At 41.6% G+C, this 13686-nt stretch overlaps 1 protein-coding gene across 1 annotated transcript in view; it reads left to right on the forward strand.

Annotated features, from left to right (window-relative positions):
- Positions 1–11409, forward strand: part of LOC148033549 (phosphoinositide phospholipase C 2-like) — a 38611-nt gene extending 27202 nt beyond the window's left edge. Inside the window, exons 9-10 of the mRNA XM_087681495.1 lie at positions 9656–9742; positions 10852–11409. Coding sequence (XP_087537621.1) covers positions 9656–9742; positions 10852–11139 — 375 coding nt within the window. The 3' untranslated portion in view covers positions 11140–11409. The remainder of the gene's footprint in view (positions 1–9655; positions 9743–10851) is intronic.
- The last annotated feature ends 2277 nt before the right edge of the window (positions 11410–13686 follow it).

Consider the following 13686-nt stretch of genomic DNA (forward strand, 5'->3'; position numbering starts at 1 on the left):
TTGAAGGGCTTGCACTTGTTTTCCCATTGTTCCCACACTGCGAGTTCCATGTTCCAGTTGACAGGAAAGCATTCTTCTTTTTGTGGGATGGGAGCTTCCGGGATTGCTAGGGGTTGTGCCCTTAGCCTTTCGTATGCTTGCTCCAATATCTTTTTCCTCTTTCCTAACTTCTAGTTTTCTTTTCGTAGTTGTATCCTCTGGTGGCCCTTCTACTTTTCTTTTCGTAGTTGTATCCTCTGGTGGCTCTTCCTACTGAGCTTTTGCTCTTGGAGAGGGCGGTCAGGGAACTTGTTCTTCGTCTCATTGCCCCACCTCGAAGCCCTATCCTACTTCAGGAAGTGGTATCTGCTGTTCTCCTCTTACTGGCTCTTGTGGTCCCTGTTGTTTCGTATGCCCTACAATTTCATCTCTTGAATTGTTAGTCTTGCCCTTAGCAGGTACTTCCTTTGCTCTCTTTGGCTTAGGCTGGTTTCTGCTTTATGCGCCTGACATACAAGCCATGCCTTATGGCTCTGTGGGTAGTCTCCAGCTTCTTCTTTAAGGTTTCAACGGCCTCCTCCTCTTTTGGATGTGTGACATCTAAAATAATACTGAGGAAGGCACATTGCTGGGCTTTAATGCTCGTCTTTAGGGCCTCTGCCTTGCTCTCTACTAACACTCTGTTGCCTTCAGCATGGGCTAGATGGCTTGCCAATTCTTTCAGTTTGCCCTCGCTTTTGGCTGCCCATTCCTTTACTTTTCACTTCATTTTCTCTAGGCTTTTATTTTGCCTTTGTGCTAAGGCCACCATCCTGCGCTCCAGCTCTTTCCATCTTTGGATTGTTTTTTTCTTTCTTCTTTCCCAAGTGCTCAATTTCCCTTTCTATTGCTCTTTGAGCTCCATTACCAGCCTATGCTCCATTATCTCCATGTCTCTTCAATGTTCTTCCTCTTTTTGAGCTTTTTCTGTGTCCTTTGCTTTAAGTTTGTCTGTTGCCTCTTCTTTTCTCTTCAATTGCTCTCTCAATTCTTCATGTTGCACAAGGATGAGCTTGTATTCCCTTTGCAAGCCTATCAGTTCTTGTCGTTATTCTGCGAGCCTTCCTTGCCAATTGTCTTCTTCATTTTCCTTGGCTTTGCGCTCGTCCTTCAGCTTGTAGATTTCCTTTTGGTATCTTGCTACTTGGCGAGTCCTTTCCAACTGAAAGGCTGCCAATGCTTCTCGTTCGGCCTCCAATTCAGCTAGTTGTCTTCTTCTCCGCCTTTGCTCTATCCAGTTGTGCAAGAAGCTCTTTGACGTACTTGTCGTAGCCCATGGACGGTGGTGGTGCTGTAGGTATGGCCATTGTCGATGCCTCTATCCTTCGCTTCTTGGGGTCTTGCTTAGATTTAGCATTTGCAGTTGTCGGTCTCTTTGTTTCAGTTGTCGAAGCTCCTCCACTCAAATCCGGGGCTATTTTTTGCACCTTATTCACTAGGTATTGCACCCAAGCCATGAGGTTGCTTGCATCCATTATGCTAGTGATGCGTTGGGTGGTTGTGGTAGTTATGGGTTGGGGCATAAGAGCAGGCAGGATTGGAAACAACAGACCTTTGCCTTTGCCTTTTGCCATTGGTGGTGGTTTGATTTCTGGTACTTTGGTGTTGTCACTTGGGCCTTCTTCCCTTAGTGGACTCATAACAGCTAACTCCTTCCCCTGGAAGGCTACTCCACCGATATATGGATGGCTTGAGGCAAATCTTCCTTTTCCTTCATGTGCAGCTTTTTTGCCTCTGCTTCTGCTTTCCTCCTCTCTTCTTGAGACCTCCTTGACTCCGCCTGCACTCTTTGCAATTTGGCCTTTTCTTCCTTGGTCATTTTCTCCTTGGTTTCTTGCTGCTGCTTTTAAGGAGTCTTCTTTGGCTTCCTAGGCTCTCCTTGGCTAGATGGCATCTTCGGTTCTCTGCCCTCACTCACTATCCTTTCACTCAATTGCTCTTGCTCCTGGGGTGGTGATTTTTCAAGTGTCTCCCCTACTTTCTCTTCACCTTCCACCTCTCCCAAAGCCTCTTGGATTATAGCGGTCAGTACCCCGCCTGTTGAGAATAGCAAATGATGCTTGCATGTACGCCCGTAGAGGCTGGATGTATGTCTAAAAGAGGCTGGCCATAAGAGGCTTTGTATGAGAGAGAGACAAAGACGTATGCTCTAGAAAGAGAGGTCCTAAATCCCATAAGCATAGAAAAGAAAAGTGGTACTATCCAAAAAGCTATAAAGGCATGTACTTGACACTCATTTTAATTGTATGGTACTCTCAGTTTGAGTCATCAAGACTGTGCTTATGAGTCCAAGCTAATCTATCTTAGAACCTAATTCACTTGAGTTACAATTTCTCATTCTGACATTGTATCGTGTGTTTGACTTGTGTCCACCATAGCCTATCTAGCACTAGATTCGTGTTTCTCAACATGGTATCAGAGCCATGGCTGAGCTAGGTAGCTAGTGGGATGATGGATGTATGCAAGATTGCACTTGAAACCCTTTCCGTAACACCATTCATCACTATACCTCTGATTTAAGGAGCACTTCGGTTCAAAATCGTGAGAAAGCCTCTCATAAGTAAACCATCTTGTATCTCTCTTCTATTACTCCTCTTGATACACTTGTATTCTATCCACTCATCATATTGTGACCACTCCATTATCCTCGATTAGTACTCATCCACTTCATCTTGTAAGCTATTATTTGGATCATCATGCTACCCCTCAACCAAAAATCTACATATGCATCGCCTCCCTTTCCTTGGCCAATTACAAGCAAAGCATAAAGGATATCGTCTACTACAACAACAAGGCAAGGCTCCTCACTGTAAATAATATTCTTGTCTCTTTTTTGGGGGGGGGGGGGGTGTGCGGGCATTGAGGTGGTGGTGGGGGGTGGGTTGCTCACTAGAGTGTGTGTGTGTGTGTGGGGGGGGGCAATGGAGTGGTGGTGGGGGGTGGGTTGCTCACTAGTGTGTGTGCATTCCTAGGTCTTGCAAAATAGTTCACTGCCTTAGTCCTCCATCTCGCCATCTCTCTCTCTCTCATTCCCATCTCCATCTCTCTCATTCCCGTAGGATTCACCACACATTTAAGCAAGCACCTCCCTTTGTTCTAAACAACAAAGCTACTTTTCATAGAATATGGTGATCCAAATATTCCATGGGAAACCTTTTCCTATCTCTTGGACGCGTTCCTTGTTGAATGACACTATCAACGAGAAAGGTGGTTGTAACTACCATTCGGACCCAAAGCCTCAACCTTTTTATTTTTTGCGATGTGTTTGTTGGTTCAAAACGATACATCGGTTGAGTTGGTAAGGACAAGGACACCACGAGAGCTCTCTCTCTCTCTCTCTCTCTCTCTCTCTCTCTCTCCCTCTCATATTTATTTATTTATTTATATTTATATACATGGTAGAGGATATCGTGACTTTTCTTTTGTTAAAAAGAAGAGCAGATGGCCCACGTCTTATGTATCAAACATGCATCCCGAAAGCCCTCCTTTTTACCTGATACCAAGAAGAAAGGACTTGGCACATGCGGACTAGGGTTGGCAATTATTACCTGGCATCCGTGGTCGTACGGAAATTCGCCCCCACTCGTTGGATCTCCCATGACCTACCACTAAATGAAAGTGTTTCCATGCAAGGAAATTGTGAGAACTTTGCACTCAATTGTTAAGTTTCCATGGTCAATTTATCCCAAAACACATCCAACACCATAATTGGCAGCCTGACTCCATAGGAGTGTATATAGGTTTGTAATCTTGCATGTTAAACCTATGTCACAGCTTATCCACATACTGTGATTGTGACATGATAATAGCATGTTTATTTTGTGTGAACTAAATCCCCAAATAATAGTGTAGATAGCCCATATGTGACATAGCAAATGCATGTTTCAATTCAGCCTTGAAATTTGCAATTTTTACTTGTGAAGGTCCAATGAACAGTATGTCATCTACATAAAGAATGATATTCAAGAAGTCCCCCTCTCCCCCCCCCCCTTTTCATTTTTAACGTATAGAGTGAGAGCAGTTGGACTGTTTTGAACCCCTTGCTAGCCAAATATGCATCAATTTTAGAGTGCCATGCACGAGGAGCTTGTTTGAGACCATAAAGAGCTTTGTTTAGCTTTTATAACATGTGCTCTTTTCCCTTGACCACAAACCCTAGAGGTTGTGACATATAAACGTTCTCATGTAAATCCCCATTCAAGAATGTTGTCTTAATGTCCAAGTGATATACCTTCTAACCATAATTTGCAGCCATAGCAATTACATATCTCATCAATGATCATACTGATATGGGATGTAGGAGCAAAAGTCTCTTCATAATCTATGCCCTTCTTCTGTGCATAGCCTTTTGTTGCTACCAATCGTGCTTTGTACTTGTCAATGGTACCATTAGCTTGTATTTGAGTTTAAAAACCCATTTTGTGCCAATGGCTTTCTTGCCAAGTGGTAAATCCACAAGATCCCATGTAGAGTTAGTGACAATAGAGTCTAACTCATCGTGCATGGCATGCATCCAATGTACATTTTATTGAGCTTTGTCCAAGAAAGTAGGCTCATCATCATCCAACAATGAGCTCATAAATACATGCTCATCACAATCATCTACTTCCGTAAAATCAGCCAAATGGGTTCCCCTTGCATCATGTGCTGCATGTCTAGCAGCCCTTCTAGTGGCTTGAGCTAAAGGAGTATCCATTTTACTTTCCTGGAGAGTTCGTAACAGCCATCTCGGGATTGTTTTTGCTGCATTTACAGCAGCCCTTTCATGTTGTATTGCATCTTCCATTGCATGTGGCGAACCATCATCAATACCCTGTTGTTGAGGCGCATATGGTGCAACAACAACTTGCTGTATTATGTCTGTCCGGCCATTTACCACAGGCACGGACCCTAAAGAAAGTGGCAAGAGACCCTCAAAGACATCATCAATGTCAGGGGTGGCTGGTATTTGAAACAGATCATGTGAAAATGAAGCATTTCTAGCAAATTATGACATACCTATTGACAAAAACTTTCTTTGTGAGTGGGTCGTACAAGCGATAGGCTTTGCTTTTTGAATTGTAGCTAGTAAATATGCATTTTACAGCCTTGTCATCAAGCATCCTATGAAGCTCTTTCGGAACATGTGTATAGGCTATGCAACCAAACACCCGAAAGTAGTTAATCTTGGGTTTCTTGCCATGCCAAGCTTCAAATGGGATGGTCGTCTTTAGTGCCTTAGTGGGTGCATGATTCAACACATGATTTGCACACTGAAGGCCTTCTAACAAAAATTTATAAGGCATCCCCTTGCTTTTGAGCATATAACAAGTCATCTCCATAAGAGTGTGATTATTCCTTTTAACACCACCATTCTGCTGAGGAGTCATTCTAACAATGGCTTGATGCGTAATGCCATGATCAAGCAAATACGTCTCAAAAGCATGAGAGATGTACTTACCCCTCTATCCGTGCAAAGTGTCTATACTTTCAAGCTAGTTTCAGCCTCAAGCTTTGCAACAAGATGTTTAAAATGTATAAATACATCAGATTTTACTTTCAGCCCATACACCTATGTATACCGAGACTAGTTGTTAATAAATGTAACAAAGTAAAGATGACCTCCAAGTGCATGTGTTCTCATGGGACCACAAAAATCAGAGTGGATAAGCTGCAATTTTTGGACAGGATGCACTACAACATCCTTTTTGAAGGCAAATGTGTGCATCTTGCCCAAAATACATCCCTCACATGCATGAGAATGTGGAGTCTCCACTAGAGGCAATGCATGTGCCATATGGCATCTCTAAAGGGTCATCAAGCTCCTAAAATTCACATGTCCATAGTGGGCATGCCATAGCTCCGCATTCTGCATAGTGGGTGATAGAGTAGTGGCTGCCAAGCATCATGAGACTGTGCATCATAGGGACCCAACAAAAACAAACCCTTATAGAGGGTCCTAAATAGTGTGAGTGCATAATCCATCTCTCTACCTTTGACAATGCATTTGTCATCCTCAAAGATGACATGAAAGCCATGCTTGTTGAAAGCAAAGATAGACAACAAGTTCTTTGTAATGCTAGGCACAAACAAGACATCTACATGCATGAAGTTAGAACCATTTGTAGCAATAATAGTGATTGTTCCAACACCACAAACATCATAACTATTGCTATTTGCACATGTAACATGCTTCTTAGCAAGGGTTAAATGCAAAGAGGAAAACAAACACTTTCTAGAAGTGACGTGCTTTGAAGCTCCACTATCAAAATATCATGTTTGTTGCATTTAAGCAGCATTAAATGCTGAAACAGCCATTGAAGAATCGTAACTGCAAGTCAAAAATGCATAGTTCTCCTCCACAAAGTTGGTTGAAACATCACCATTAGTAGATTTACCTGCTTATGTCTCTTGGATAGCCAAACCGGAGTCCTTTTTCTTCTCTTTGGCTAGTCTCTTACGGCATTCATCAATATAGTGATTTGGCTTCTTGCAATAATGACATTTCCCCTTCTTTTTAGACATTTCTCTATCTTGGACAATCTTATTTGATGGCTTTCAAGTATCACCCTTTTGCTGATTTTTTGCACTTTGCTTGACTTTTCCTTTGTATTTGAACTTGGAAAGTATAGCCAAATCCCCTGAACGCAATGCAACATTCTTTCGAGTGTGTTCCTCTTGCAACATGAGGCCTTCTAACTCCACAAATGTAACAGGCTGTTGCACCCCCTCAAAGACAACATCAAAGAGGTATGGAAACCAAGATACGACTCTGAAAGAGAGTTCAGTATAATGTTTACCAATTCAGCATCTTGAATGATTTTATCCACATTGAGCAGCTACTCACACAAATCCTGTATGTGAGTAAGGTGATCTGTCTGCTATCACCCTCATCCATGTTCACATTGGCCAACTCTCTACGGAGATAAGATATTCTGGCCTTGTTACCTAATGCAAATATACACTCAAGTATATCCCATGCTGATTTTGAGGTCTTACAAGACTGGATGTGTGGAATCATCAATATTTTCACTGAGAGGGCAATCAAAGAAAGTGCATTTGTATCTTTTGAGACCCACCTCCTCTATTCCTTAGTAATAGGGGGAGGAGGGACAATAGCACCAGCAGTCTATCCTCTAGCGTTACGCTGAGTTGGTCGCTGCAAATCACTTGTAACATAGTCCCACAAGTCCTCCGCTACAAGAAGGTTGCGGACCATAAAACTTCACAATGGGTAGTTTGATCCATCAAGTTTGTCCTCCTGAGTGAGGACACCAAGGATGTTGCTCTGATCATTAGTCCCTTGACGTGCCATGCTGTCAGTAGTGGATAAAAATCTGCAGCCAAATACTTCTGTTGAAGTATAGATTGTACTCCTCAGAGTACCAAAAATCCCCTCAGAATTATGCAACAAGTATTAAATTGTCACACAAATGCCAAAGTGTGCCCTATTTGATCCAAATCAGAATCAGCCAAGAAATAACAACAATGCATTGTTGTACCACCCTTGGCTCGTAATGTGTATCCTCAAAAGTACAAATTACTGCAACTTAATGCCGATTCTTAGCAAAATTTATTGAATTTTCCTAGAATTTTTGCTCAATCTGACTATGACAGTAATTAAATGTTGTTGTATCGCTTGTTTGCTACCTTGGAATGTGTGTTGGTCAAAAGCCCCAAAGTGATTCCTAAAATTTCAAAGGAATTGAAGAAATTTGTACCTTACAACTTGAATTTCTGCAGTAATGTTACCAAGGTGTGTGCCAACAGCAAATAACATTTGGAATCTGCCTGTGATGTGTGTCGAAGCCTTTGGGACAAAAAACCCTAAATTTCTTCGAATTGTTTGTCAATTTGAATTCCGAGGGTGAAAATTGACAAAAGTCCCAAATTTTAGGCGGCATGAGCTGAGATACAGAAAGAGATGGTTAAAATGGATGGGAAATTGCAAAAATTTCGAAAATATCCCAAATATGAAAATTAGGGTTTTTGCACTTTTTAGGGTTTGCAGAAAATCACAGGTAGGGCTGAGAATTTTGCGGGTAGATGTGAGAAAATAAGGGGCAGATCTGGAAATAGTAGTAGCTCCTCCAAAATAGTAGCTCATTGGGCTGTGTGCTGGCTGCATATGAGACTGCGTGTAGGACTGCACATAGGGCTATGCACAGGCTGAAAACAACAGCAGCTCGTCCTTCTCTTCCTCAGGCAGAGAGCTGGCTGACAGCAACAAGGCCTTAGGTGGGGCAGCACTGTTTGACAGTGGCTGAACTGAATCCGTGCGTAAAACCTGCTCTGATACCAAATGTTGGAAAATGATAGCCAGGTATGGAGGAGAGTAAAGAGAGAGAATGAGAGTGTGCTGAAGCCCACGACCCACAATCTAGATTCCCATAAAATCGCTACTTGGCGACAACATCCATACCCTGGCGTTAGGCTATAGGCTTGTGTTTGCACTCTTGGAGGATCTCCATCATGAGGCACCACCCCTCCCACTCTTGGACCCCTAGTGTTATCTTGGCTGCTGCATTTGGCAGATCCGGGGGTTCTTTGGCCACGGGTGTCATCACACAGACTACTGGTGGTTGTGTTTGGAGCCTGCCATCACTCCTTCCATTTGGCGTCAACATCCACACTTGTAGTGTCAGCATCTAGGCTGTTAAAATTTGGGCTGTTAGCATTTGCATTTGGCAACTCACACATCTTTGGCATTTGTGTTTTCATCCAAGGCATCTCCTCGGCATATGAGGATTGTGGTTCGCTCCCTTGACAACTGGTGATCATCTTTCTCATGTTTGATGGTATCAAAGGATTGCAGTTCTCTCTCTTGACCATTGTCTTTCACCTTCCAGTGATTACTTCGATAGCCTATTGCCCGGAGGACTGCGTTTCGCTCCATTCACTGTGCAGATTTCCCACAGGTGCTGTCGCTTGCTGATTCAAACAGGACAGTACAGTTATCTTTTGAGATTTGGCTTTGTTGTATTAGCTTTTCTTCTCATAGCATGATTCAGTGCATCATCATCGTGTTCTTGTGTTTCTGAGAACACTGCACATTCTGCCATTATTTCAATTTCATAGGATCATATATCATCTTCAGCTTCAAGTATTCAATCTTTCTTGAAATGTCAAGACTTAAGGACCTGAAAATAAGCGAATATGATAATTGTTGAGCATTACTATGTTTTATGGGGCGTTTACAATTGCCCTTGGAGGTCATCCTTGTCATCATCTAGAGCTATGTGGGTCGTCTGTCCATCTTCTTTCGGCATCTCCTCCAACATCCCCTTGCTTGAAGGACTATCTTTTGCTCCCTCCACAATGCAGATTCCTTCGTGGTGCTACTGCGTGATCTGCCAAGACAATATAGTCATCTCAAGTCACTCTGTTAACACCAGGTTCTGTGATTCACACCTCAGCCCTACTCCCAGAGACATGAAGACCAGGCACCCCCATTGTATCTTTGTTAGATTTGATTCATCATCTGGATCATTCTTATAAGACCTTTTAGGACTATTAACAGCTATAGAATAAAGCGAACCCATATTTTCTTCTATCCTGATCAGAAATCTCAAAAATTTTGTATTGCAAACTCAAATTTGAAGTGTAACTCTTGTAGTTTGGGTTTGGATGAATCCTAAACACGGTTTTTATGGAACAGGTTAAAGTATATATGGGGCGCGGATGGCTTGAACAATTTGGGAAAAGAAAGTTTGATACTTTTTCAGCACCTGATTTCTATACAAGGGTGAGAACGAGCTTCATGCTTCATATTTATTTGATATTTGTTTATGAGTTTATCATGCGTGCTTGATGACACAAGCAGATTTAAATTTTTGACATTAAAACTATGATGCAGAGAAATTGGGCTAGGATGGGAGTATTTTTAGGTTGGAAGAGTCTTTGGACATTGAATGCCTTTTGGAATGATATCGTACCTGGATGTTTGCTAAATAGCCAAGAAAACAATAAAGAGACTTAACCTAAATTAAAATGCAGTCATAAAGGAGCATGTACACCAATAACAGCTATTATGTCTTTAGTGGCATGCTTAGATGTGTCAGAAATCATGAGTAGCATATAGGTAAGCTATTTGTTCTAGGTCTGTTGGCATGCTATGCAGGGGGCATTAAGCAAGACAAGGAGTCATATTCCTTACCTGGCAACTTTGATGAAAAGAAGTTGCTCAAAACAGAGATATAATTTAGAGCAGCTTCATAAAACCTTATGGCTGTTTATAAGAGAGGGTCTAAATACTTGTGATCATATGCACCCAAATACCTAGCACACAGGCCCAATGTCATTATCTGTAGGAAAGTTCACTGAATTAAGACTTTTTGTTGAAACTACTCGTTAGATGCCTCTTGCTTAGCTCAATTGGGACCCATCATCCTATCTTGGTGGTTTTTTACTACCTCCAAATAGGAGAAATAATCGAATGATGATGAAAGTTCATCCATGATGCTCAATGGTATCGTTTTAGTTTTCAAATGTTTGCAATTCTGAGGTTGGTTCTCCAGCATAAAATATCGACAAACCAACAAAAGTGTTTTGATTTCATAATTTTGTAAATCAATTAACCCAATTGCATACACTTTCTATCGTTTCTTATGCGGGTAGTCATAATCAGTCCATGACTTCACTGAACTCGATGCAGAAAGCTATATAACAAAATACATGCAAAGTATCATGCACATATTTTATTTGCTAATGAGGGTCACAAAGGTATAGATGTGTGCTGGAAAAAGAGATTTTACACACTGTGCATTTCTGGATGGTTGTTTATCACAACTGTCCTGATGACTGCAACTAGATGGAGATTCCTAAAAATGACGGTTGGTTGTATGATTTCTGCAGGTGGGCATTGCAGGGGTGAAGGCTGATACAATAATGAAGAAGACGGCAACTGTGGATAATAGCTGGACACCTGCATGGGACGATGAGTTTGAGTTCGGGCTAACAGTCCCAGAGCTTGCAGTCCTTAGGGTGGAAGTCCATGAGGATAATACTGGACGTGATGACTTTGCTGGCCAGACATGCTTGCCTGTTAGTGAACTCAAACCTGGCTTTCGGGTGCTACCCTTGTGTGATGAGAAAGGAGATGAGCTAACCCATGTTAAGCTTCTACTGCATTTCACTATTTGAGACTCTTCTTTTTCACGTTAATGTTCTAATCAAGCCATGTTAACTGGGAAGCGATGCTTGATTTCTTGCAACATCTTGAAAACTTACCCTTTACACATCTGCACCTATATCCAAAGAAAATCCAAAAAAGAAAGCAATCCTCGGCGATTTCTTTAGTCACTTGGAGTACTGTAGAGTAGCATCGAATCTCAGATATTGTCTAAAGCACTGTTTACTATGTAATGAGGAGTGCCCACCACCTATATAATGAAAATATGTTTTCTGAACCAATATGTACATAATTCGAAAAAGATAATTTCTCTTGTCTGTTCATGCATGCATATACATCCAATTTTCTATTAGGATGGCGGTCTCCTGAGAATCTTCTCTTCTGGAAGTGGTGAAATACATCTGGTCATGTGAGAATGGTCAAAATTTGTTTGATGTGAAGTGCTGTATTCTATGCTGTGACAAAGAACTACACAGGCATCCCCGTCGGTAATTGGCAGCTCATGTAATGAGTCTTTCGGCTTTCTACCTCTGTACATGAATCATACCAACCAGTGAACAGGATCATATTTTTCAGAGAAGCTATGACAACAACGAGTCCAAGCGAGAATGCAGAATCGTCCCTGCTCTGCGACCAAGTTTACATTGGATGCATCATGTGGCACCGCTAGTCAAACAAGTTTTAGTAGGGTCCCCGGTGCTGAAAAACTGTTTGTCCTGTTTTATCGAAGTGTAGATTATACAGGTTTTAAATATTTCATAGCTCCAGGTGAATAGTCATGGAAGAAATGGGTTTGAGTGGACTATGTTAGCAGGGGTCCGTTAGGGCATAGCTTACACATTCTCTCTGTATGCAACTCTCTCTCTCTCAGCTTGGCCACATGAGGGAGTTCTGTTAAGCAGCCGGCATCATCTCTGCCTGACGGAGGATACTTGAAATGGGGGAACATGCAGGATCACCTCTGTCTACCCTTGCTTGAGTTTCCATGGTTACAGGCATATGTTGGATTGCTGTTGTTGCAACGTGTAAAACGGTGGCTCAAGGGCAGCTCGTTCTTTGTGAGCGAGGGGTGGGTCAGCTTGTGCTTATAAGTAGGGGGCTTGCTCGCTCGACTAAGTAGGGGATGTGCTCAAGTATAGGGTGGAGATGTCACTGTGGGAGGGAGGGAGGGAAGGTTAAGCGATTGACTCTCAAATTGCAGCGACTTGTTTAATAGGCCTTGAAGCCTTATAATCACATCGAGCAGGACCCAATCATGCACTCGCTTGAAACGACGCCGTCGAGAATATACTCACAACTTGTCTATCTTCATGTCATGCTGATGGTGCCCTCCTCCCATTGTTCATAAGGCTAATAAGCCTTTGTTACAATCTTAAGGCTCAACTTTAAATTCATTTAGCCTTTTTCACATTGCTCTTTGCCATTGAATTCATTCACGACCAAAACCAGTCCAAATTGGACTTTGGGAAATTGGCTATTTGTGAAGTTGCTTGCACATTGCAATCTCTTGGAACTAGATCAATTTGAACCACTTCAAAAGGATGTTTTTACACCACAGGTACGCGAACCGGTTATTGTTGGAACTAGTTGTTTGAAATGCTTTCATAATTTGAAGACCTCAATTGGTTATTTTGTTGAATTGTTTTAGGTGTATTGTGTTTATATGGTAGATTTCAAATTGATTGTACTACACACAATAGGTTGTTCACATGCAATTATTTCGGGGGTAGTTTATGCATGTAAGATAGTTGAGATATTTAGAAAAATTGCAAAAATTCCTACGCATTGGATAGTTCTTGAAAACCAATTTGGCATCATTTTTGGGCTATTTTGATGTTGCATTAGCCGTTGGTTGCATTTGGGGTGGCACTCTGGTTACAAGTGTACATGTCTCTTTATACTTGTGGTTGATCATATAATGGTTGTTTGGTGATTTGTGTATTGTAGTGACTATGGTTTCCTCTTTGGCTCTAGAGAATGCATTGTTTAGTATTGAAAACCTTGATGAATACTTTTCAAGTTAGAAAGTAGATTACAATGTATTGGTTCAAAAGTGGCAAATCTAGCCAATCAAATCATGAGGTGTAAAGCTTGAGGATATGGAACATGATGCTTGGGATGAGATGGATGAGCTTGTATGCTCTATCATTATGTCGGCACTCTCTAAATCCTTGTATTTCAATGTTGAGGACATAGAAGGTGGTGCATTTGGTGTATGGAAGCACCTTTGTGTCTTATATGAAAAAGAGCGTTGCTTCACACGTGTATTGGTTGAAGAAACTCATTGATCTCACCTAGAGGAGAGGACTTCCTTGTCCAATGATCTCTATAAGTTTAATACCATTTTTAGTCACTCGATGGCACAAATGATTTAACTTTCATGATTCAATGAAAGCCATGTTTTTAATTGCCACTCTGCTTGAGAGTTGGGATATTTTTGAGATTTCCATAAGTAACTCTAGACCTACTAATGGTTTGATGAGTGTGAATGTGCAAAGCAATTTGGTAATAAAAGAGGTAAACAAGAAAAACAATGTAGGTACTAAGAGTTCAAGTAG

Source organism: Lygodium microphyllum, chromosome 7, assembly GCF_053477565.2.
Source record: "Lygodium microphyllum isolate KBCC chromosome 7, Lygodium_microphyllum_v1.1.10, whole genome shotgun sequence".
NCBI lineage: Eukaryota > Viridiplantae > Streptophyta > Polypodiopsida > Schizaeales > Lygodiaceae > Lygodium > Lygodium microphyllum.